The 27807-nt window shown below is 37.8% G+C and overlaps 1 protein-coding gene across 1 annotated transcript in view; it reads left to right on the top strand.

Annotated features, from left to right (window-relative positions):
- DNAJB4 (DnaJ heat shock protein family (Hsp40) member B4) overlaps window positions 1–12201 on the top strand; it is a 36489-nt gene extending 24288 nt beyond the window's left edge. The window contains 4 exon segments of the mRNA XM_072649928.1: window positions 2853–2894; window positions 2896–3094; window positions 9559–10127; window positions 11686–12201. Of these exon segments, the coding sequence (XP_072506029.1) occupies window positions 2853–2894; window positions 2896–3094; window positions 9559–10127; window positions 11686–11919 (1044 nt within the window). The 3' untranslated portion in view covers window positions 11920–12201.
- The last annotated feature ends 15606 nt before the right edge of the window (window positions 12202–27807 follow it).

Consider the following 27807-nt stretch of genomic DNA (forward strand, 5'->3'; position numbering starts at 1 on the left):
AATTGTTCATGCAAAAAGCGAAGACTGCCTGAATTTTGGAATTGTGTGTGGTAAAGAGAAAACAAAAGGATGTAAGATGACAAATTTGCTGATTTTCGAATGGATCATTTTGCAGTAACAAATAGAGCTTTGATAAATGATCACATCATCAAGTTTCTGCATAATTACAAAGTCAGAATACATCATATGAAGCTGACCTTGGTCTGTCTCTTGAGTTATAGAGAACACACTATAAAGTTTTTATCAGACCACAAAAATCAGTACTTTGTAGAAGGAAAATTAATTGGTTCTAACTCATAATTTAATTGAAGTTTATCTTTGTAGTTTTAAAGAAATGTTGCAACCAATTAAAACCAACCAAAACAACAACTAGCCTGGCAGTTGGACAAATTAATGAATTAGAGCTTTGACTCCAGTTGAATTACTTTATATGCCAAGTTTCTTTCTGGCAGTTTCCATGAATCCCATCAGATAAGGTGCATTACTTCTATGGTTTGTATTTCTCCATCTGTTCCTGTCTGCCTTGGTCTGAACCACCGGCACATCTTGGTTTGTTCAGTTGATTTTTCAGTTGTATTTCCATTAGTTTGTTGAAAACAAATCTTAGTAACGGACATATTTTTTTAAAAACCATTCACTGAACATAGCATAACCCTGATAATATTTATGCCCACTTGAAATGATTTGGTGTGATGATAATCTGCATTTTCCCCAGTGTCACCCACCAGAAACACCTTTGGCATTCTTCATCATGGGCTCTGATGTTCAGCGTCTTTTGATATAGATTCAAAGAAGTCAGTTTTTAATTTTTAAAGAAACTCAGTGTTTTTCTTAGAAAAGACATTGTCATCCTAAAGTGATTTTCTTGTATTCACGCCCTTTGCTTCAGGTGTCTGTTCCTGTTCTTGAACTCTTGGCCTCAGACATTTTAGAATAATTGAAGTGAGGAAGCGGCCTTACAGAGTTGTGCTTTTCCCCTAAATCAGGCTGTCCCCAAAGGTTCAGTGCCATTGTTAAGTGAATAAAGGACACTAAGCCTGGGGGCCTCCCCATGTGCTCCTCTGGCCTTAGTGCTTTGGCCTCTGAGGTGAGAATGGAAAGACAGCTAAAAATAACGGGGTCACCTTTGTACAGTGCTTTAAAGTGTGTCATGAGCTTAACCGACAGGGTCCGGTGGAAGTGCCACAGCTGTTATCACTGCCATTTTACAGATAGGTGGTGACTTGCTGATAGAGTGTTTGGCAGAGTTGAACCCAGGACTCCCAACTCAATGTTCACTTTTCCCATAATATCCATGAATACCTCTATTTAGGTCTTTAGGAAAGTTTTTAAAATGTTTAATTTTTTTTCCTGATCTCTGAGGGAGAAGATCTTGAAAAGCCAGGGGCCACAGATGCTAAGGGGAAGGAGCAGATGAAGAACCTCCAAGAGGAGTGGCTCCCTCAGTGGGACCTCTGTGACCACCCCTGGGGTCAGAGATTTAGAGCCAGAAGAGATGAGAGAGGTCACTGAGTCCAGTTTTCTCATTCCACAGATGAGGAGTTAGAGGCAGCAATTTCCATTCCCTATGGGGGCAGGCTTCTGAGGTAGAATTCAGTCCCAGATCTTCTGGAATCCCAGCCCAGCACACTCACATTTTTGGTATTTCTTCATCAAGCCCTCTCAAAATGAGAGTGACTGTCTTTGAAAGACCCTAGATTACAACAGGATATGGTGTGATGTGTACTGCAGATATTACTTAGTGAGGGCACTAAGGTTGAGGTTAAAGGGTGTGACTGAGAGACCAACTGCCTGTCCTACTTCTTGGGCCTCAGTTTCTGTCCATGTGAAACAAGGAAGTAGAACAAGAAGACCTTTTCAGCCCTTTCCACCTTTAGAGCTCAGCTCCTAGGATCTTATAATGAACATGAGGATAGTAACTTGATACAGGATTTTCTGTCAGCATTTCATGGAGTAAGAGGTTTTCAGATGAAAACCGTACAGTCATCTTAGGACTTGAGATTGCCTTATTTGAAGTAACTGAATTCTAGTATTTCACTTTAACAACCAAACATTTATTTGATTAGATAGATGGATCCCCTTATATAACTTAGCATGTTACAAAGGAGAAGAGCTCACCTGCAGTAGTGTTAAGTGTCTTCTGAATTTGCAGAAATGGGTGGCAGCTTTTATCATTTATCACAGCTTATTTTCCTTATCCATTGTTACCTTGCCATTTTTAAAAAAGCAAAGAAGAAAATTCATTAGGTTTATAGAACTTAGTGCTATCTTAAAATAAAATGTAAATTTGAGAAAATGTAAAGAAAATAAAATACGGTTATAAGATTAACTCTTCAAAAGCTAACTTGGAATGTAGGTGCTTTTCTGAGAAGTGTTGGACAGGTCTTTGATATAGGTGGTGTCTTTAGGATACTTAATGACTATCTTATGTATTCTTTTCTGATCTCGGATACAAAATAATCAAGCTGTAAGCATATTGTTTTCCCACACATTTGCGGGCCTTTGAGAGAGAGAGAGAGAAACGTAGTAAAGCTAGAAGGAAAGTGAATAGTTAACGATGAAGCAGAGGAAAACCTAGCTCGGTGCTTTGGCCGGAGGCAGCCTGGGAAGTGACGCGCTGTAGCGTTTGCTGTTCTAGAAGGTGCAGGGACGCGTAGTATAAAATGGGAGGACTGGGAGAGCGGAGGGAGGGGGGAAGGAAGCGGGGAGGAGGCAGCTCCCTTCTTGTACTGCTCAGGGAGCTCGCTCCGGGCTCCCCGCCTTAGCCTCGATGCCCAACGAGCTTCGCTGCGCTTAGGAGTCTTCTATTGCTAAGACCAGACATACATCTGTATATTTTTTCTTACATAAAGGGAAATCTAAGTTCATTTCAAGACATTCGCAATGGGGAAAGACTATTATTCCATTTTGGGGATTGAGAAAGGAGCTTCTGATGAAGAGGTAAAGAAAGCTTACCGAAAACAAGCCCTCAGATTTCATCCGGACAAGAACAAATCTCCTCAGGCGGAGGAAAGATTTAAAGAGGTGGCCGAAGCCTATGAAGTTCTGAGTGACCCTAAAAAGAAAGAAATCTATGATCAGTTTGGGGAGGAGGGTAAGTGTTGTGTGTGTGTGTGTGTGTGTGTGTGTGTGTGTGTGTGTGTGTGTGTCTCCCCTCCCTCTCTGTGTCCTAATTCACTAGGGCTCTCACACATGTACATAGATGGGGAGAAAATAACTGGATTTTGTCCTGGTTTGTTGTTTGTGTCTGAATTGTGTGTGGTGAGAATGAGAATAGCTTCATTTGATGTTTGAACACCTTTTACACCGCACACTCTCCATGATTTGGCTTTTAAGCTCTATTTTTGAAAAGAAACTTAAAACCGTTCCAGGCACTGACTTTCAGAAGTTATGCCCAGCCTCTTGGAATTTGTTTCATTTGAGATTTGAATAAATAGCCTTTTGTTCTTTTGAGTCGTGTTTGATAATTAAAAATAGAGGATCTTTTAATGTGTTTTATTTTTATTTTAAAAACAAGAGATTCATCCCCATAGATACGGGAACCCTAGTGTAGACTGAACAAGACAGGACAGCCCCTAGAAGCCAGAGCCCAGGCATCTAGTTTCTAGCTTGTTTTTGGCTTTGTGCCTGGAAAGGAAAGAATTTGCCTGATGTCATAAAATACCAGAACAAGTTTTTAGCCTAATTGTAAACAGTAAGCATGTGCCAAGAAAAGGAGGCCCCTGAAATGTAATTTTTTTACCCTAAAATGGCTACCAGGTTAGAGTCCTGTTTGACTTAGTCAGTTATGAAATCTTAGAGCTGAAAGAGACCTAAACATTTCAAACAAAATTGTTCAAAATTTTAATACTGAGTCAAAAGCATGCTTTTCTTCCCTTACTCTCACCTCCATGTTTTTCTGTATAGTAAGAGATTATTTACTAGTCAGAAACAATAGAGAGGCAGAATTAATCCCATTTGTCAATCTAGAATTTGTTTGCAAAGTTACTCTTCATCTTCCTAATTTTGAAGAGGAAACTTTGAGAAGGTTCACTTGTGAACTGTGAAGGGACCTGTTATTAACAGACTTTCATAATGTCTGTGGATCAGTACTAAATCATTGTTTGGGGTCACCTTTGTTTTCATCATGGCGGCCATAAGGGAGTTGTGGGGTTTCTTCTAGACCACAGGAGGATCACTTACTCAGCTTGTCCTTGTAGATAGTGCTTATGCTACACTCTGATAGAAGGTATCTCAGTTAAATTTTGCCAAGAAACTACAGTTTTTTTTAATCTTGAAAATGCAAATAGCCAGCCTGATGGAATGTTTTTCAGCTGGTTGTTTGTGTGTGGATAACTCATGTCAGATTCTTGCAAAGAAAATATTGAAAAAGGCACAAATATTAGGCAACTCAATACTACCAAAAGATAACTTTTTAAAAAAAGTAATTTGTCATATAGAGAATTTGACCATCTAATAATAGAATATATCCTTATAGTAAATAAAAAGTTATTTCTGGGAGGTTCTAATGAATTTGCCTAAATTTTGTGACTGCCCAAATTTTGCCACATTAAATAAGCTGTACTCTGGCAACATGCATTTGTTAAGTGCCTACTCTGTACCAGGTACTATGTCTTTAGCACTGAAGATATAAAGAAAGGCCTCCAGTGTTTACTTGAGAACATTTATCCTTGTAATGGGACAAATTATACCTTTGTCAAGGAGGTGCCAGCATGGGATGGTGAGCAGAAGACCTAGGTCGAGTCCTTTGCTCCATACTGCCTCCAAGACCCTAGGCAAGTTGCCTAAACTCTCAGTGCCCTAAGACTGTCTTTCACAGAAATGCTGCCTGCATTTGGGAGGGTGAGTTTCCTCATCTCTGAGCTCCTTCTGCCAGTGAATTCAGAACCTAGTCCCTATCCCTAACATTAAAGACCTCTTTTTATATTGAAAAGCACATCATTGTTCCATTTCTCTGTCTACCCATCATCCGAATCTGTATATCCAACACTGTGTGCCTGTTCTCGCTTTGGGATGAGAACCCTTACCGAGAGCTCCAGGTTTGGAGTCTGTACCTAAGACGCTAGGATTGAAGACAGACATGACATTATAAAGTAGACCAGGAGATGGATGCAAGAAGCTGCAGGGCCAACCAAAGGCCAAGCTGTTTGGAAAATGCTGATCACTGTGTTGGTTTGGTATGTATGTGTTACTACATGGAATGGATACATGTTCCAAGAAGAACCTTATGAAAATTTAGGATGTGTTCAGAATTCTGAACCTTAGAGAAAAATTAGGATTTAACAAGAATTAAAATGTTATACAATAACAAGTGATCGTAGAATCATTCAAATTTAACATGAGACCTTTGGAAAAGAATGCTGTATCCTGAGAAGGAAACATAGGCTCTGAAGATTGACATATGATCAGAAATCATCTATAGAAATTTCACAAAAGGATTTCTAGTGTCTTTTGTGTTTTCTTTATTCACATTTTATATAAAATGGTTTTATTTGTAAAATAAAATCTTTTGATGGTTTGTTGAATTCTATTTAGATCCTAAGCAGTAGAATCAACATTATCTGCTTTTTGCCCACGTATGCCACTCTTTCCTATATCTTTTCTACATATTAAAGTATCTTTATTTTGCCAAATGAATCTACTGCGGTAAAGGTGTATACAAATTGAATAATTTTAAATTCCCAAAGAGCGTTTGCTATTTAAAAGAAACTAATCACCCCTCCCCCATTGATCCTTCTCTTTCAGGTTCGCTTCCATTTCCTTTATCTTCTGAGTCCTTGGCATTGCCTGTAGTCTTACCCAAGTCTGCACTATCTTCTTCCCTTTTCCAAAAAATAATCCCCCAAAATCTTGACTTGCCCCCTTATTCCCTCAGGCTATCCAAGTTCTCCTTCAAGACAAATCTATAAAATCAATATTGGGTTCGCTGCTTTCACATTCTTACCTGCTAGATGACTCCCCTTAGCCTCAGGTATCTCAGATACTACATTTCTCCAGCAGGACTCCCCCTAATTCCCTATTCCTGTGGAGGGCACCAGACTTTTTTCAGGAGCCCATGTCTGTAGCCTTGGCAGTGGCCTGGACTTGTCCCTCAGCCCTGACTCTCCCTTCCTTGATCTCAGCACTTCTTACCTGGGCATTCCCCTTGAGTGCACCTTCCACATGGCTTCCAAAGGGCCACCACCCTGACTTGTGACTGACTTCCCTGGTTTGGGATCATTTTGTGATCTAGTGCTATCACTCCTTCCGATTCTTTTTTCCTGTTCCTCTAATACCTACATTCTAATTTCCACCCAGCTAGACCCATGTGCTGTGAGAAATAAACAACATGCCATCTCTGACCTCCATGCCTTTGATTCCCCTTCCATTTCTAGTTCTTCTCTCCATCTGTTCCTCCCTAGTCACAGGCCAGTCTGATCTCATGGGGCCCTTAAGCCTTGCTGAATCCTTCCTGCAGAGCTGCCACAGTTTCTTTGTTCATATGCTTCCCTGAAGCTTTCTTACCTTGAGGCCTCAATACAAATTCTAGCCTGACCTCTAACTCCTTTGACCTTATTTTCTTCCATCTATTCATGCTGGCTGTTAACTGGGCAGGCCACACCTGAGTTGTGTTCTCTCCTTCTGCTCCTGCTTTCTTGTGGAATCTGTTCTTCCCTTTTCAGTACCTGATACCCCTCTGCTGACAGTAACATCTCCCTCCTCAAAATGTCTTAGAGCACTTTACCTTCTTTGCCTCTCTCCTGGGAGCATGTATTTGAGACCCCAAGACAACCCCAACATTTTATAAATGAAGAAAAGGGAGGCCCCAAAAGCCTCAGGTATTTCCCCAAGGCACCCCAAGTAGCAGAGGTGGGAATTCATACTTGGATCGTCTGCCTGCCCATCTGCAAGGAGATAGATGACATTCCTTTTTCATTAAGAAAATCAATGCCAGCATGGAGGCGCTAATTCCAGGGTCAGAGGCTTAAGGGATCCCCAGGGGACAATTCTGGAAGGCCTTTCTTCGAAACCACCCACGTCAGCGCTTAGGGTTTCACGTATATCGGAGAGCTGGAATGAAGGTGAGCCTTTTATGGTTGGGGTTAGGGTTACCCTAATGGAGAAATGAAAGGAGATGGAGATCCTCTTAGAATTGCCTCCGGTGGGAGAAATGAGCTGTAGTACATAGGTTCTTCACAGTCTTTCTTCATGGGCCCATTGTGGATCAGCTGTCTGGTTTTTCTAGTCAAAGCCATCCTAGCACTGAGTCTGTCTCTTTGGCAACTCTGTGTTTTGGTGAAATGGGACAGTAACTGTTGCACTGCCTACCAGGGAATGTTTGGCAAAGTTAAGGAGATGGTTCAAAATAAAATCAGACTCCAATTAAAAATAGAACAGCAAGCAATGGCCAGGAGCTGCAGAGAGGGATTTCAACTCAGGATAAAAGAGAGCTTCCTTCACATTTTAAGTTGTTCCAAGAACTAAGGAAGTCCTTGTCAGTGGAGGTTTTGTGTGTGTGTGTGTGTGTGTGTGTGTGTGTGTGTGTGTGTGTGTGTGTGTGTGTGTGTGTGTTGGGGGTGGGTTGAGAGGTGGAGGGAGGAGATGCCCACCTTTCAGGGATACCGTGGGGGATGTTCATTCTTTAGAAAAGTATTGGACTACATGAGAAGCTTTTTAGCCATTTAGTAGCATTCTGGAGAAAATGTTGGAGCCCTTCTTGGAATCATGTTTTTAAAGGCATAAAATAAAATGCAGGGGATTACAAAGAAAACCAATTATATCAAAATACAGTGAACAAAGTTTTTAAAAAGTTGGTGGAGCCCAGGTTCTGAATCCTTGGGCTAGATGAGTGTGTGGGTTTCTGGGTTTTAGTAGTGAGAGGTCTCTGGCTCTTGGCTTGTGGGAAGATATCCAAATGAACATTTTCTTATTAGGCTCTATCCCTTGGTGGATGGAATTGTTGTCGTAACTAGACTTGGCCACTGCAAGTGAAAGAGTTGGTTCGAGAAGATGCCCACTCTCATACCGATGGAATGGCCAAGCTTTAGATGATGGGGAGAAGATACTTGGATGGAGAAGAGAGAATAGGGAGGGAGAGAGGCAAAAGGAGAGGGAAAGTTGAGTTTTCCCAGTGAAATTTTCACTCTTTGGAATGATTGTGCATCTTTTGATGTGATTTTTGCTATAATCTGAAGCCAAAAATTCCATGTTTTAGGTTGAATTTAGCAGAATATTAAATCTGTTGGAGCTTTCAACCCTGTCCCTAACAGAACCTGTTAAAATTTCCACATTTTTTTAGTTGTTTGTATTTTATTCTGTAATATTTTTTGACGGAGAATATCTTTGAAGCCCTTCTAGAAGTTTAACCAATACAGAATTGAATGACAAAACCTTTGACTCTCTTGGATTCCTCAAGGATCCTGTGACTTTCCAGCTCTTCGGCTTTGTACGTGTTCTGTTTTTAATCATGACCACTTAGATGGCCATGGTGGCAGAGGTGGTGCCCTGAGGAGTCAGGGAGTGGCAGCCACAGCTGACCCAACAACTGCGTGTTCCCCAGAGAGTTTTGGACACCTCTCTTTCAATAGGGCTCTGTTTGGTTGAAGTAGTGGGCTTAGATTGATAACTCTAAGATTAAACTCTGTTACTTAGAAAAAGGTATTTTTCATTGAAGTTCTTCATGGTTAGATTTCTATATCCTTTCCACTGAAAAGTCTTCCCCTTTTTTTTATATTTTCCTAGTAAAGTGAGATTTTAAGGTGGTTTTTTTTTTGTTGTTGTTGTAACAGTCTAGTGAAAATTTTCTGTTTTGGTGTTATTGCCAGTTATTTGCCAGTCAACCAGTAAGCATTTATTAAGGACCTACTGTGTGCCAGGCACTGTGTCAAGTGCTGGGGATACAAAAGACAATCCTTGCCCTCAAGGTCCTTACAGTCTAACGGGCACAAATGCCTATTAACTTGAAATTCATGGCTCAATTAAAGACCTAATTTGTGAATATTGATTTACTTATGGAAAGGCTATTAACCTCTGTCTTTGAAAGACAAGTCAAAAGTCATCTCTGTGGGATGAAAACATCAATGAGATGAGAAGTTTATCATACCTTTTGTTTTCTTTCTTCTGATTCACTATATTGCTGCTCTTAGGATCATAAAACATTATCAAAGAACAACTCTAGACATTTTAACCTAGAAAACAGTCAAAAGTGAACCAACCTTTTAGATTTTTAATTATGAAAGGCAGATAGAATATTGGAGTAGGAAGACATAAGGTTCATCATCTTGCCCCTGAGACATGTTAGCTGGGTGACCACAGCCAAGTCACTTAACCTGTCAGTATTCCTAGGTAAATCAATCCCTAGTACAAGGAATTGAGACTTAATTGTCCACTCTGCAGAAATCACAGCTGTGAACCCCTTCTTCCTCCCTCAAGTAAACACATTCCTTTTTCTTTGGAATAGCTCATAGCTCAAGTGGGTCGAGAGGAAACACAGCCCATGTTATCAGCCATAGGATTGTAAAGTAGGCACCTGTATTTACTTCACAAAGGTCTTTCTAACATGTTGCTTGTCTCATCCAGGTTTAAAAGGAGGAGCTGGGGGGACTGACGGACAAGGAGGTACCTTCCGGTACACCTTCCATGGTGATCCTCATGCTACGTTTGCAGCATTTTTTGGTGGTTCCAGTCCTTTTGAAGTCTTCTTTGGTAGAAGAATGGCTAATGCTAGAGATGCAGAGGACATGGAAGTAGATGGAGACCCTTTCAGTGCCTTTGGCTTCAGCATGAACGGGTATCCCAGGGAGAGGAACACAGTGGGCTCGTCCCGGCCCAGGCAAGACCCCCCAGTTATCCATGAACTTAAAGTATCACTTGAAGAAATCTATAGTGGTTGTACCAAGCGGATGAAGATTTCCCGAAAAAGGTTGAACCCTGATGGAAGAAGTGTTCGAACGGAGGACAAAATTCTCACCATTGAAATAAAAAAAGGATGGAAAGAAGGAACAAAAATCACTTTTCCAAGGGAAGGAGATGAAATGCCCAATAGTATTCCAGCAGATATTGTTTTTGTCATTAAAGATAAAGAGCACACACAATTTAAGAGGGATGGATCAAATATTCTATATCCTGTTCGAATCAGTTTGCGGGAGGTAAGTGATAAACACGGTCTGAAACGTTGACATTTAACCAATTTATGCTGTGAGAATCTAGGAAATGGATGTGGAAAATGCCTTAAGGCAGCCACGCTTCCTGACCATGAGCAACTCTGTGTACTCCATTGTATCGTGGACCTTCCTGTCCCAGCTCTGTTGCTTGTGAGTTAGATAGTCATGGCTCCCCCTTTCTCACCTCACAGGTATATTGGGAGCATGAGAAGGGGCAGAGGCACCAAAACGACTTTATATCAGTATACAAATGTCAGGCATTATTTATTTTAATAAGGGAAGCTTTTAGTGCTGGTTGTTCATTGTAGTATATGTTAGTTATGATTTACAACTTACTGTTTAAAGGAATAACTTTTATCTGTTTTGTAAATTAAAACTGTGGATCTTATGTATGAAGCCCTAACAACAAATCCATGGTTTCCTTTGTGTGGTTGTGCCCTCCACCATGCTTTCTCATTCAGCTGCACAAATGCTTGCCAAAGGCTCTTTGAGTGTTCTCAGAGAGATCATGAGTGATGCAGCGTGGTATGGTGTGGTGGAGAAGGCACCAGATTTTAAGTCCAAATCTTGGCTCTTGGCCATGATCCCTGGGTGCCTCCATTGGGTTCTGGTGTATCATCACACACTGACTCCCCTCTTTTTCTGGTCATAAATATCTAGAAAATGTCTGTAACATATGCAAGTTGATGACATGCCCTAAATCCCTTCTGTCCCTGTGCGTCTTTCCTAGCTCTTTGGGTTAGCGTTGCCCAGTGGTCCGTAGTATTATGGTTCACCATTTACCCAAACACAGTGTTCAATGTCCACCACCTCAGCAATTCCAGTCCCAGTTCAGCATTCCCCTGCCACACTTAAGGAAGATGTCCTTGTCGATCGATTAATTATCTGGATCCCACCTATGCATCACAGTCTTGTCAGAGTGTGGGTGACATTCTGCCACCAAGACTGTGTGTTTGATCTCTACAGTATAGATGAAAAAATGGAAGAAAAACAATATCCAATCCAGGCTTCTAGACATCCTAAAATGTTCATTTTGAATTGAAGCATTATATGAATTCAATAGAAAGGAAAATATGTAGCTTATAATAGGCATGTCATCCTTTCTAAGGCATCATTTCCTACACTGCCAAATGTAATTCCAAAAGGAGAGGAGATGCGTAGGATGGGTTGATCCAGCAGTTCTCTCCCTTTCCACTTCTTGAGTAGCTTGTCTCCCTGATCTGGGACAACATGGAGGAGAGACTCTCCCACTCCTTTTTTTGTATATGGACCTCAGTTGAATAAAATCATATTTAGCATTGACTGCAGGTGGAGCATGATACTAAAGTCTAGGAATAACTTGATTATTGGTACATTGGTCCATGTCCTTGATGGAAGTTTGGGATAAAAAGTTTGATGGTCTCTGACAGTCAGTTGGTGCTTGCCTTAGTTATAATTGATGTCATCTTTGTGCAGCCTGATTTTTTTTTTGCGTTAAACTTTTAAAAGATAATAAAACAAGCTTCCATTTCCTGGCAAGTTTACTTTGTTGTTGGTCTTTTAGGCCTTGTGTGGCTGCTCCATCAATGTCCCCACAATTGAAGGAAGAACCATCCCGATGTCAATAAATGAAGTTGTGAAGCCTGGAATGAGGAGAAGAATTATAGGTTATGGACTGCCCTTTCCAAAAAACCCTGACCAGCGGGGTGATCTGCTCATAGAGTTTGAGGTGAACTTCCCAGATACCCTATCTTCAGCATCCAAAGAAGTCCTTCGGAAGCATCTTCCGACCTCCTAGGAGGATGGAGCACTCACTTGGTTACCAGAGTTTTGGCAAGGCATTGAATGTACCATAGACAAAGTGGGGTGAATGCCTTGAAGGTTCAGTGATATGCATGAATAGGGAGGGTCAAATAAAGGGCAAAAGGGAATTTGCAGTTAACTACGGAGAGGAAAACCACTTCCTGTATTTTATTTTCTTCTTAACCAGAACTTTCATTCACAATTTTGCATACATGTAAAATTTAGTTGTTTTGTGAAGCTAGTGTATATATTGCTAATAAAGTACTCGAATATGCAAGTACTTTATTTCTTATACATCTACATCACCAGTAGGAGATGCTGCCATTTATACCGGAGAGCAGAATTCATAGATGAAATGACATGTACTCTGCATCTTCAGGACATTTTAAAAAGGCTATTTAATAATAGAGAAATTAGGCTTAAATCTGCTTCTATAGTAGTGCTGTAGGGCTGGTACCCTGATAGAGAAATTGCCTGATAGATAGATTTCATTACTTTGATTTTCAAAATGTGAATTTATGTCAAACTGTTTTTTCACCTGTGGAAATCCTAGTTGCCTGAACTACTGGGTATTTTCAAAATATCAGGCTCATTTAAAATATCACATGTGTGATTTTTATCTGTGAAAGTAGAATGCATACATATGTATATATATAAATATATATGCATGTATGTGTAAACATATGTCGGGCGTATGAAACCATAGACTCAGCAAGCGCTGGCATAAGTGACCTGTGCTCTTCAAGGCTCTTGTTGAGTTCGTTTTTCTCCTAGGGTACACAATCGTGCTGTTTGAGTCGGTTTAAGTGGTTCCCAGAAAGGAACACACAATAACTACTAGAGTGTTACCACAAAATACAGGGAAGAACCACACCTGCTGCTTAGAACAATGTTGCTACTACATAGTACGTGTATGCATGGGAAATATTGTGTTTCCATATGTACAGTATTATATTTCTCATGTTTTTAATTTAAAAATTGTCAACTTATTTTTAACTTTCTTTGCTTTTGTTACTATAGTGAGAATGATCTTTTGAAACAATGTGTTCAGTAAAATGATCTGATCTCTGAGTCTAGATTTATTCTGCATGTCATATTTATAGTACTTTGTTAGACTTCAGTTATGCCAAGGATACGGAATCCTATCACAATTTAAAAATCACAGTAATGAAATATTTCGTTTCAGAAATGAGATCTTCGATAGTTTATACTTTTGTTATAAACCGAAAGCTCATCAAATAGCAATGAATTAAATTATTCTTACTTAGCATTCCACTTCCTCATTCATAAAAGATTCCTCTGTGACCATGTTTCTCAGACTGAAGTCAGGAGCCTTCTCAAGGCCACAGAAACATCACACAGAGGTGTGGCAGCACAGTTCGGTCTCCATTTTCCTCTTTTTCCTCTGGTCCATCCTTTTACCTTCCCCTTCGTCCCAGGTAACACCACCCTCACCACATTCCAGCCATCCAATTGAATTCATTTCCTCTGTGTCAATATTACATTTAATTCTTACCATGTCTTTTAAAGACTGAATGATGATATAGGATATAGGAACTCTTCAAAATAGATAACATAAACATTTTTTAGGGGGGAGGGAAAAGAGGGTCATGGAATAAAAATAAAAATATTGCTTTACAGTCATTGAAGTTATGTGGACTTTATGAGAAAAAAGTCTACAATGTCCGTTTCCTACATGGCTTCAGATCGCAGAACCACAGATTGATAGGGGACTTACTGATATTTTGGCATGGTAAAGTTCATAAAGCAGATGCTCAACAAATATTTATTAAGCAGTGAGTGAATCTAGAGGTGAAGTCGGATTTTTCCCTCGTCAGAAAAGTAGTACTCTTTAGTGCATTAGACCCTCCCATTTCCAGAATGAATACTAAGGGGCCATACATACTAGCACAGTTAAGAAGAAAATGCTTTTTAAAGCTTCAAAAAATGCTCTACAAGGGTTAGCCGTGAGAGGGAGCCATCTCCAGATGGTCCATTTCTCTTGTACAGAACAAAGGCGGTGTTGCCAGACTTCCACCTCAGACTGGCCATGGACGTTGACTTTTGGATATAGTTTATGTATAGCCTTTTTTTGGAGACAAGAATTAGAACTTGTTTTCAGTTATTTATTTGTAAGAGAGAATTGCCTTAACTATGGGTGAAGGAAATGTAATAAAAAAATGAAACTGTACTTATGTCTTTAGTAAATTGTTTACAATTACTGATGTAGATCTTTATAACCAAAGGATTATAACTTCCTCACTGAGTATAATACTTCAAAATTGAAATATCCATATTTTAACAGTAAAAAGCTTATCTGAGGTATAACAACCTCAGACATAACATCAAGTATATGTCTTGCTAATTTCAAATTATGTCATACTTTATCTGAGAATCTTAGGTTTTATAGATTTAAATATATTTTTGATGGTCATTACACATTAGCTGTAATTGTTGAAGTGAAAATTAGAGTAAAATAAATGTCAATTTCATTGTTATTTGCCATAGTTTAATAACTACTTACTCTATGGTCCATTAATATTTTACTTTAGAGGCTATGCATGTTCATTTAAAATGCATTTTGAGATTTTATTAAAAACAGTGTGCAAACTCTGTAGTTCAAGCTATGCTAACCAGAAAACTTCTAAAATAGGTATTGCACGACCAAAGTGGGCTAAATTTTCTCTTCAAAAAATAGTGATACTTCTTTATGTCATGTATTTGTGCTTTTTTTGGGTTGAGCTCCAATAGTCTTTATCTTAGAGAGTTCTCTGAGGCTTAGTGAGATTAATACAGCAAGTCAGTGTCTGAGGTTGGATTTGAACTTAGGTTTTCCTGCCTCCAAATCTAGCATATACTTATGTGAGTTGATTAATTAGCAACAAACAAGTAGCATATAAGAATTTAGCTTATTAATTTTGTGGCTTTTAAATAATAATAATGTTGCATATTAAAGGAGCCATAAAATGGGTAAACTTAAAAGAATATACTTATTTTATATAGTATGAATATTTATTAGAGTTCTATTATAGTTTTATCCAAAGAACTCAGAAAATATGTACAAACTTTAAATGAGATAATTCCTAAGTTAAAACCAAAACCAAGAGACTGTTCATGGAATAATAATAAAGCTGAATAAAATGAGATAACCTAGTGACCTGGTTTTTCTACCATGAATCACCAAGGGGCTGTTGAAGCTGATCATCTTTATAAGGAAATGGGGAAAAAAGATCTTGGAATACATTTGGAACTTGGGCATTGTAGTCCAGTGGGAGAGAGTCCTGGATATGGAGTCCTGTTGCATGTCAGACACTCACGAGCTGGGCGTGACATTGAGTTAGTCATTCCTTTAGCTAGCCTTAGTCACCTCATCCCTAGATCCCCTACTATTTGGGGATTGTTGTGAGGGAAGAGCTGTGTAAATGGATATTCTCCCTAAATATGTGATGGTGGTTGTTATTCATGATGGTGATATTTGTGAAGCAGCAACATCCTTACAGAGCTATTCAGAACATTTTGTACATGGTTATTTAAAAAAGAAACTATTGTAAAATTTGAGGATTTCAGAGTGATTCTTATGGGGATGGATGAATTAGATTTTCTCCCCTTCTAAATATGATGTCCTTTTAGGCACTCAGCACAATAGGTTTGTGTGTCTATTTTCATTTGTCCAATTTCAAAATTTTTTTTACATGCATTGCAGAGACAAGTCGGTCACATAAAGAATTTTAAAAGGACTATCTAGGAGGCAAAGCCAATATGGTGGAGTAAGAGTCAGCATTTTTGCCCAACTCACCCAACATACCTTCTCCATAACAGTCTATAAACATACCAAACTGAATTCTGATGGACAAAGCCAAGAAAAAGTCACAGTAAACCATTTTTCTAGCCCAGGGCAACTTAGGAAGGCAGACAGACAGGTCTGCAGACACTGGGGTGGGGGCTGGCTGGGAGCCCAGTGTGGCAAAGTGCAGCAGTGGGGACCATTTTAGGGTAAGAATGCCATGGGGGCCAGGGGGCCCTGAACCAGTGTTGGGAGCAGACCACATGCCAACTGGCAGCTCTGTTGTCTATTACCAGGTCACAGATCCATGGCCAAAAGGACCAGTTCCAAGCATGAATTTAGAGGCCCTGGCTGTGTACAGGAGCAGGTTCTATGGTTCTGAGACCAAGAGCAGAGTGGGGACTCAGTTCTAACCTTTAGCTCTGAATAAACCTGTAATGGAATAAATAGAGTAGAAAACCAAGACCAAAGTGGAACCTCCTAGGAGGTCAATAGTGACTGAGTCCAGCAGTGACCTATGGAAACTCGACCTTTCACAAGCCAACAGAACCAAACCTGGGTCAGGAACTTGCAGAGCTCATGTCAGTGGGGGCAGTGGACAGACCTCTCCCTGATTAAGACCACTTTGGGAGCACTGAAACCTGTAGACCCTAGACAGAGCTGTGAGAACAGGAGAAGGACACAAAAAGGCAGAAGCTTAAGCCAAACGTTTCCCTCTCCCAAGACATGAGCATAGCCCAGCCACTAATATTATAGAGGTTCATACTCAGGAAGGAGACTGGAAGAATGAACAAGCAAAGAAGAATCTAATTAATAACAGCTAATACGGTGCAAGAAACTGAATATAAATTGAGAAGAAAAAGATAACATCTACATGCAAAGCTGCAAAGGAGAAAAATGCAGGCTGGGCATAAGGCCACAAGAATTCCTAAAAGAGATAAGAGCAAAAGATGATTTAACAAAGCAAATAAGAGCAACAGGAAAAAATGGGAAGAGAAATGAGAGCTATTTAAGAAAGTTATGAAAAAGAGATGAGCCTTGTAAGAGAGGTACAAAATGTTCTGAAGAAATTAACTCCTTAAAAATTAGAATTCCAAATGGAAGCTAATGACTCCATGAGACATCAAGAAATAAAAAAAAAAAAGTCAAATGACCGACAAAAGAAGAACATGTGAAATATCTCATAGGAAAAACAAGTACTCTGGAAAATACACTGAGAGATAATTTAAGAATCACTGGACTACCTGAAAGACATAACAACAAAAAAGAGCCCAGACATCATGTTTGAACAATTTATAAAGGAAAACTACCCAACTGTCTTAGAACCAGAGGTCCAAGTAAAAGTTGAAAGAATTCACTGTGACCTGAAAGAAACCCCAAAATGAAAACTCAGAGGAACACTGTAGCCAAAATCTAGAACTCCCTGATCATTAAAAAAAATACTGCAAGCAACCAGAAAGAAACAATCCAGATACCTAGGAGCCACAGTCAGGACTGCATGAGACTTTGGGTTGCCATGACAGAGGAATGGAGGGCTTGGAGCATGAGGATCTAGGGTAACAGCCAAGGGTGACCTGTCTAGCAAAGCTGAACATAATCTCCTATGGGGTGGGCTTTGAGTGGGGGATGGGCATTCAACAACACAGAACACTTTCAGCCATCCCTGATGAAAAGTCCAGAGCTGAAATAGAAAATATGATATTCAAGTGCAGAATTCAAGAACAGCATAAAAAGGGAAACATGAGAGAGAAATGATAAAGGACTAAACAGGGTTTAACTGTTTCCATTCTTATATGGGGAGAGGGTACATGTATCCCCTTAAAACTTTATGATCCTTAGGGTTGTTAGATGGAGTATGGTTAGACAGAGGGCCTATATGTGATTCTGTTCTGTTGGGATGATCTCAAGAATGGAAGAGTGAGGAAGAGGGATGCACTGAGAGAGAGGGGGGGAGAAAAAAGGGGGAAAATGACCTCTCCTAAATATTTAAGGGTATTCAAGGAAGAGTTTATACAATGGAAGAGGTCATGATGGGAGGGAGGGAGCCATATTTGGACCTAGTTCTCATCTAAATTGGTTCAAGGAGAGATGAATAAACATCTGCACAGTTGGGTACAGAAATTCATCTTGCCTGGCAAGGAAGTAAGAGAGAAAAGTTCAAACTGAAGGAGAGAGGGGAAGTAAGAGAGGATAGATTAAGGGAGGCAGTGATCAGAAGCAAAACAATGAAAACGATAAATATAAGAAAAAAAGGATGGAAGGAATACACAGCAATCTTATCCAAAAATAAGTTATTTACAAGAAACACACTTGAAACAGAAAGATGCACACAGAGTTAAAGGTCTGGAACAGAATATGTCATACTTCAGTTGAAATTAAAAAATAATCAGTAGCAATCATGATCTCAGACAAAACGAAAGCAAAAATTACACCTAATTAAAGGATATAAACAGGACAGGGAACCTTCATTTTGCTAAAAGGTACCATAGGCAATATCAATACTGAACATATAGGCATCAAATGGTATAGCATCCAAATTCTTGAAGGAAAAAGAGTTAAAATGGAGTTATGGGAGGAAATAAGCAGTAAAACTATTCTAGGTAAATCTAACCATAAAATAAAAGGTTAAGAATATTAGCAAAATTTTAGAAAAGGTAGATATGATAGACCTCTGGAGAATAGGCCTATTTCTCACCTGTGCAAGGCACCTACACAAAAATTGATCATAAAAACCTCACCAACAAGTGCAGAAAAACAGAAACATTAAATATCTTTTTCGGACTATAATGCAATACAAATGACGTTCAAGAAAGGACCTTGGAAGCACAGATTAAATATTAACTAGAAAGTAGATAAGCTAGACCTAAAGAATGAATTGCTTCAAAGTCATAGAAAAATTAGGAATTTCATTAAACATAATATCAACAATGAGAAAACATACCAAAATTTGTGGGATTCAGACATAGCAGTACTTAGGAGAAAATTTATGTCTCTACACCCTTATAGCAATAAAAGAAAAAAAGAGCAGAACAGATGGGGCATGCAACTAAACTAGAAAAACAACAAAATCCTCTAGGAATAGAAATCCTGAAAATCAAAGGAGATATTAACCAAATTGAAAATTTAGAAAAAAACAAAACAAAACAACAAACAAACCCAACATTGAACCAGTTTATAAAACTAGGAAATGTTTTTTTTTTTTAAAAACCCAATACAATAAATATTTGATAATTTTAAAAGGATAGAAAAAATCCATATTAGCAGTATCAAAAGCTAAAAGGGTAAATTCACAACCAATGAAGAGGAAATGAAAGTGATTATTAGGATCTATTTTGCCCAGTTATATGATGACAAAACGGAGAATCTAAAGGGAATGGCTAAATGTTTACAAAAATATACATTGCTCTGACTAACAGAATGGGAAATAGAATATTTAAATAACCCTATCTTAGACAAAGAAATTGAACAAGCCAAAAGTGAGCTCTAAGAAAGGGGAAGGGGGAGAGAAAAAACATGACCAGAAGGATTTACAAGCTAATTCTACCAAATTATTTTTTTTCTTGAGGCTATCTGGGTTGAGTGACTTGCCAAAGGTCACACAGCTAATAAGTGTCGAAGGATGGATTCAAACTCAGGTCATCCTGATTCTGGGGCTGACCAAACTTTTAAAGAACAGTTTCAATACTATGTAAGCTTTTAACAGGTAAAGAAATCCTTCTGTGATACAAATATGGTCATGATACCTAAACTAAGGAGAGTCAAAACAGAGAAACTTATAGACCAAATTTCCCCAATGAATATTGATGTAAAAATTTTAAATAAATACAAACAAAAAGATTACAAAAATATATTGTAAGATCATACTCTATAACAGAGTTGGATTTATACCAGAAATGCAGGAAAACTATCAGCCTCATTGACCGTATTGATAATAAAAATAGCAAAAAATCACATGATTATTTCAATAGGTGCGGGAAAAGCTTTTGACAAAATATACCACCTATTCCTATTAAAAGCACTAGAAAACACAAGAATAAAACAACTTCCTTTAAAATAAAAAGTAATAGCTATTTCTTGGCTCCTGAGTGAATTGTATTTCAGTGAGGCAGAGCTTCATAGTTGTCAGCCTCATTCTTTCTTTCATGGAAGTTCAGTGGCAAAACAAAAGTCAAGATGACTGGCAGTGGGTGACCTTGGCCTTTCCAAAGTAAGGTCTTTATGGAAGTGATTGGAGAAAGCTGAAAACAAATAAATTAATTTTAAAAAAACAAAGCAAAGTCTTTCCTGGGTTTCAGTTCATCTGAGAGAACGGTAGCTATCTAAAACCAAGAGTAAGCATCATCTGTAATGGGGATAAATTAAAAGCTTTTGTAAAAAGATAAAGGATGAAGCAAGGATGTCCATTATTATTGCTATTTGATATTGCGCTAGAAATGCTAGCTATAGCAAGACAAGAGCAAAGATGAAAGAATGAACAGGTGAAGAGAAAAGAAAGCTCACTTTTTACAGATGACATTATTGTTTACCTAAAGAGCGTGAGAGAGTCAACTAAAACAACTAATTGAAACAATTGGCAACTTCAGTAAAATGACGGAATATAAAATAAACCCACACAAATCATCAGCATTTCTGTATAATGTGAACAAAACCAAGCAGGAAGAGATAGAAAGAGAAATTCTATTTAAAATAACTAGAGACAATATAAAATACTTGGGAATCTACCTGTCAACACACAGACACACACACACACACACACACACAAACTATATGAACAGAACTACAAAAACCGGTTTGCACAGAAATCTAAACAATTAGAGAAACATCAATTCCTCATGGTAGACTGAGCCAATATAATAAAAATGGCAATATTGTCTAAATTAATTTATTTATTCAGTGTCATGCCAATCAACCTCCCAACAAATTACTTTATAATAAAAAAAAAAGCCCATAAAATTCATCTTGAGGATCAAGGAAATCAGTGGAGAGAAAATGGGAAAGAAGGAGCCTTAGCAGGATCTAACATATTTTGAACTCTCCTGCAAAGCTATAATCATCAAAATAATTTGGTGCTAAGTAAGGGAAATGCTGATCAGTGGAACAGATTAGGTACACAATATCCTTAAGCAAATAAAGATCCCAAATATTCAGGCAAGAACTCACCATCTAACAAAAATTGTGAAAAATGAAAAGCAGACAGACAGAAACTGGGCATAGACCAATTTCTCCCTCCATATACCAAGACCAGTTGAAAATGAGTGCATGATTTAGACATAATGAGGGATATCAGAAGCAAATTAATGGAGCTGGCAAGAAATTGCCTGTCATATCTATGGATAGGGAAGACCACAGAAGAGGTAAGAGAGGTTATTGGGAGGTAAAATGGAGAATTTTGACTACGTAAAATTTAAAAGTTTTTGTATTAATAAAACCAATATCACTAAAATTAGAAGAAAACAGTTAACTGGGGGTAGGACGGGGAGGGGATCTTTGACACAAATCTGATAAAGGCCTCATTCTAAAATATACAGTAAATTGAGTCAAATTACAAGAATATCATTCCCCAATTGGTAGTCAAAAGATATGAAAAGACATTTTTCTGAGAAAGAAATCAAACCTATCAATAGTGACATGAAAAAATGCTCTGAATTACTAAAGATAAAAATGCAAATTACAACAAATCTGAGGTAGCATCTCATACGACTGGCCAAGATAAAAAACAAAAATGACATGAGATGTAGAAGAACAGACTCAACTAATAATCTATTGTTGGTAGAGCCGTGAACTAGTCCAACCATTCTGGAAAGTAATTTGGAACTATGCATTGTCACTGACTCAGCAATACTGCTTAAGGCTGTACCCCAAGGAAATCAAAAAAAGAAGAAAAGGTCTCATGTACAAAATATAATAGTCCTTTTTGTGGTGGCTAAGAATTGGAAACTAGTAGGATGCCCATCAATTGGGGAATGGCTGAACAAATTGTGGATTGGAATGGAATGTTATTGTGTCAAGAAATTTTGAGCAGGATGCTTTCAGAAAAACCTGGGAAGATTTGTATGAACTGATGCAAAGTGAAGTGAGCAGAACCAGGAGAACAATTTATACAATAATTGATATTGTAAAGATGATCAACTATGAAAGGCTTAGTAGGTGATCAACACAATGACCCACCACAATTCCAATTCCATAATTCCTCATGATGAAATATAGTATTCTTCTCCAAGTAAAGAACTGATGGACTCAGTGCATATTGGCATATGTTTTTTTCTTCTTACTTTTTCTCATTTTTTTGAGGAGGGGAGAACATGACTAATGAGGAAATTTGTTTTCTATCACTATACCTATATTAGATTTTGGGCTTTTTTTGCTTTATTATTGGATATGGGAGGGGTTAGGGAAGGGAGAGAATTTGGAACTGAAAAAAAGGAATAAAAAAATCTGTTTTTAATAAATACAATTTAAAAAATGAAATCCAACTTTCTTGTCTTACTAAAATTTTGCTTCAAATATTCCTCAAAACAAATAGGCAACATTAACCAAGGGTTAAACAAAAAATATGTGTGTTATGGTGACTTTGGTCATAAGCAATAAGATGTAATTTGTTGGCAACTTTATCAACTCCTAGACTTCATCTGTCCATAAACTGAGCATGTTATTGATGTTCATTACTATACTCTTGTCATTATAATAATGACTTAGAAATTGTTCCAAGTATTTCAAATAGGAGTTTTTATATAGTATAGAAAGAAATTTTTATATAGAATAGAAACGTCCATTTTCAAAGCCTTGGGAGTTTTGTTGTGTTTTTGTTTTTTTACCAAAATGAACACATTATAGTTTAAATTAAATTAAATCATCTACCTGCTAAAATGAACCCAGGGACTATATGAATACAATTACAAAACACTTTTTGCACAAATAAAGTCAGATCTAAGTAATTGGAAAAGCATCAGTTGCTCTTGGGTAGGACAAGCTAATATAATAAAAATGACAATTCTACCTAAACTAATTTTACTTATTCACTACCATACCAATCAAACTACCAGGAAATTATTTTTCAGAGCTGGAAAAAATAATATCAAAATTTATCTGGAAGAACAAAAGGTCCACAATATCAAGGGAATTAATGAAAAGAAATGCTAGGAAAGGTGTCCTAGTCCTACCAAATCTCAAATTATATTATAAAGCAGCAATCATCAAAACCACTTGGTATTGGCTAAGAAATAGAGGAGAAAACCAGTGGAATAGGTTAGGTACTCAACACACAGTAGTCAATGAATACAGCAGTTTGGATTTGATAAACCCAAGAACTCCAGTTTCTGGGATAAGAGCTCATTGTCTGACAAAAATTGCTGGGAAAACTAGATAACAGTGTGGTAGAAACTGGGCATAGACCAGTACCTGAAACTGTACACAAGAATAAAGTCTAAATGGATACATGATCTAGGCATAAAGACTGATACTATAAACAAATTAGGTGAGCAAGAATAGTGTATTTGTCAGATTTATGGAGAATTATCACCAAACAAGAGACAGAGAACATTATGAAGTATAAAATGGATAATTTTTATTACATTAAATTGAAAAGTTTTTGCACAAACAGAACCAATGCAACCAAGATTAGGAGGGAAGCAGAAAGCTAGGAAAGAATTTTTGCAACTAGTGTCTGTGATAAAGGCCTCATTTCCAAACTACATAGAGAACTGAGTCAAATGTACAAGAGTACAAGTCATTCCCCAATTGGTAAATGGTTAAAGGATGTGAACAGGCAGTTTTCAGAGGAAGAAATTAAAGCTATCTATAGTCATATGAAAATAAGCTTTAAATCACTATTGATTAGAGAAATACAAATCAAAACAGCTCTGAGGTACAACATCATACCTATCAGAATGGCTAACATGACAAAACAGAAAGATGACAAATGTTGGAGAAGATGTGGGAGAATTGGAACACTAATTCATTGTTGGTGGAGCTGCAAGCTAATCCAACCATTCTGGAAAGCAATCTAGAACTATGCCCAAAAGGCTAAAAAATGTGCATACCTTTTGACCCAGCAATATCACTTCTAGAACTGTATGCCAAAGAGATCATAAAAATGGGAAAAGGGTCCCACATGTACCAAAATATTTATAGCAGCTCTCTTTATGGTGGTCAAGAACTGGAAATCAAGAGGATGCTCATCAACTGGGGAATGACTGAACAAGTTGTGGTATATGAATGTAATGGAATACTATTGTACTATAAGAAATGATGAACAGGAAGACTTCAGAGAGGCTTGGAAGGACTTATATGAACTGATGCTGAGTGAAAGGAGCAGAACCAGGAGAACACTATACACAGCAACAACCACAGTGTGCTAGGAATTTTTCTGGTAAACTTAGCCCTTCACAGTAATGCAAGGACCTAAAACATTCCCAAAGGACTCTTGAGGCAAAACACCTTCCAGGTCCAGAGAAAGAACTATGGAACTGGATCACAGAATGAAGTAGACTATTTTCTCTTGTGTTATGTTTTGGTTTGGTTTTTCTCATGGTTTCCCCCACTCATTTTAATTCCTCTATGCAACATGACTAATGTGAAAATGTACTTAATAAGAATGTATGTATAGAAACCATATAGGATTGCATGCTGTCTTGGAGAGGGAGAGAGGTAGGGGGAGAAAATCTAAGACTTGTGGAAGTGATTGTAGAAAACTGAAAACAAATTAATAAAAGATAAATTAATTACTCCATAAACACACAATTAGATTAGACAGGAGTAGAAGATCTCAAATATTTGAAAATTCTGACTCATCTGTTAATTCAGCATATTATTATAAACTTTTATTATACCTATAAAAGAGATAGGTATAAATATTTGCCTTGAAAGGACCAGTCCACACTACTGAAGTTACTTGAGTAGTTCAGGCCGTAGGCCTTGATTTTCTTGTATGTATGTATGTACACACGTACATATATGTGTATATATATATATATATATATATATATATATATATATACATACATACACACACATAATCAGTGTGTGATATTACCAAATTTTAACAGTTTCCATAGTATGAATGTGAAGTAGGGGACTTTTATTATCTCCACTTGCTCATTCCAAGTAGAGAAGGTAAAGTAGTGGCTGAAGGAGATGAATGAAGCCATCCCATAATGAGTGACATTGACATGAATGATGATTGAAAACAGTGGACGATGGTTTGATAGTATAATAATGACACCTTAGCTACTCCTTCCCCTGTGTTCTCATTTATTTTGTGCAAGGCATGAGGACTTAGGATGTAGTTGGAAAGGTCAGATCTAAGCCATTGACCTTTCACTATTTTGTGGGAAGAGACTGGGCCTTACTCGTTTTACTAGCCTGCACAGGGTCCAACTTAGGAGGAAACAAATAGGTATCTGTGAAATGAATTAATGAAGGGTATTCTGTGGAAGTGCCCTGTGCAATGTATCCTCGAGTTCTACAACAAGATGGAATTGCGGGAGTTGGGATCATAACACTTTTAAACTACTTTAATTATTTAGATGCTTTTGCTTAGGTTGAGCTAGAAGTCTGTTTCACTGTAACTTGACCCAGTGGTGGTAGTTAGATTCTTAAAGGCCAGTCAGAACAATTAAAACTCTCTTACTGGGCCAGCTTTGGAAAGTTAAGAAAATAGGCATGTGCCTCTTAAATCTCTACTATATTAAATAAATATCTAGAATTCTATCAACCATTCAGTGTCTGGCAGGAAGTTAGAATTATCTCGTTATCCTAGATGCCTTCTAATCAGGTATAACTTGCCAATGTCTCAAACATTCTATTCAGTCCAAGGCTAGATACAGTCTTCCAGATGTGGTCAATATAGTCTAGTAGGAATACCACCTTTCTCATTCTGTATACTCTGCTTCTTGATTCATGAGAACAAAGAATCTGTTGAAGGATCTGAAGTTCCAGCAAGAATATTGAGCCTTGTGTCAGTGATGTGAAAGAGTAACCTGGGCTTTGATTCCACATATTTGGGATGGGCTTCATTTTTTTTGCCTTCTCAATGATTGGGAGATGGGGAAGAGAGAGGGAAAGAATTTGAAATGGAAAATGAAATTAAATTATAAAAAACTAACAACTATGGCCTTTGTGCCCATTATAATGTTAATCAATTTAAGTTAAACCAGCACTGTTTGGAAGTAGCAAATAACATAAGTTGCATATTTCTGGAACGTATGTACTTACAAAATGAAGTAGTCCAACGGTAAGGTTAGGGTTACATTGAACTTCAGTTGTGGGGCCTGAATCTGAATCCTATCCCTGTCAGTTTTATCTATGTCGCTATGGACATGGCACAAGTCTGAACTTCATAGACTCCATCTGGAGAAAGAAGGGGTTGAATCAGATATCCCTAAGCTTCCTTCTAGCTCTGGCTCTAGGATCCCATGATGTCTGTTAATTTAGTGCAAATAAAGGGGATATTTTGTAACTGAGCACATGTATCACATATGACATCTCATGAATTTCTGTTTAGAGAGATTTATGAAATAAAAACATCCCAGTTTGCAGCATTTTAAACCCTATTTATTGTTTTCTGTTCAGAATCCACCCAGGTGTCAGGAGAGTAATGGTGCCAATCCCTTCTTGACTGTAGGATATCGAAGATGGCTCTCCATGTTGACTGCAGGACATCTCCTTCTCCTGGCTTCATTTACTAACCAGATGTGAAGCATCTTGTGATGTTCTCTCATTGAGCCCATGAATCAGTTAGAGATTGAAGTCTAAATTGAGAATATTCTTTGAATAGAAAATATATATCTTGGAAATACTGGACATGTGCTTCTTGGAACAAAACTTGAAATAAGATATTCTAACTCAAGAAAATGCCATACAGAGATTATAGAAAAACTTTTCCTCTTGTCATGAGGTTTTCCAATAGGTAGCTCTTGCAGGCTAAGATGGATTTGGGAAAGAAAAAGTCTTGGTTTTGATGAGCAACATAGTCTAAAAAAAGGAAAAACCTATAGAAGGAATATGCAGTGAAGTAATTTATTAACCAGACTGCTGGTTGCATTTTCTAAAATATCAATTATGCAACTTTCTTATGTCTTGTGAAGATAATTTAATCCTTTGTATAACTTGAGCCCCAAAGCCCATTGGTGTGGGGCTCTCTTTTTCATTGGTAGAGAGATTCAGTCTCTCCAGGCTCTTCTGGCTTGCATATTCAAAACAAAATGTGGATGATACCAACTCTTCTCATGTCATCGTCTTCCCAGGATTTTTTATCCCCTTGCCAACTTGAAGAAAGATTGGCATTGTCCATCTCCTCTCTTGAAGATGAAAGTCAGAAGAGTCCCAAGCCTCAAGAGACTTCATGCAGGTACCAGGATTTCATCTCAATCAAAGAGGATAGAATTTCATACAATGGGCTTTGAGAATTGGGTTATATTCCATCTAGAACTCTCAATCTTGTGGTGCCTGTAAGTGTAGGTATCCTAAGATCTTTTAAAAATGACATAGTAATATAGGTATTTATAGAAGATGTAAATAATTAATTTGAATCTATACCAACTTTGGGATAAATACAATTGTGTTGCTGATGTGGATGTATGTACTAAACCTTTGGTATAATCTTTTGTGATAATAAATATTTATGAGCATCTCTTAAAAATAAGTTGGTGTGGTTGATCCTTAAAACTGGAATGCAAAGGGAAATTCTGGTTAATTGAGCATCTTAATGGTCTTGTTATTCCTTGAAGTTTAATTTGACCTGTATTGCTTGTCCATGTTAAGAATCCTTTGCTCCAACTAGGGTAATTTCCTTATTCTTCCAAGGTTTGGAGGATGAAAACCTCATATGCAGAAGTGATTCTTCATTTGTGTGTGTGTGTGTGTGTGTGTGTGTGTGTGTGTGTGTATTGTGGACCTCTTTGATTGTCTGGTGAAACCTATAGAACTCTTCTCAGAAAGTTTTTAGTGCAGAAAATAAAATACACAGAGTTATAAAGGAAATCAACTATATTGAAATAGTGCTTGAACTATAGAAAAAAAATATTGATAGACTCCAGGTTTAGAATCTCTGATCTACAAGGTCTACATAAAGTCCTTGGTGGTATCTTTAAATTTCAATTT

The sequence above is a fragment of the Notamacropus eugenii genome, chromosome 2, assembly GCF_028372415.1.
Source record: "Notamacropus eugenii isolate mMacEug1 chromosome 2, mMacEug1.pri_v2, whole genome shotgun sequence".
Taxonomy (NCBI): Eukaryota; Metazoa; Chordata; class Mammalia; order Diprotodontia; family Macropodidae; genus Notamacropus; species Notamacropus eugenii.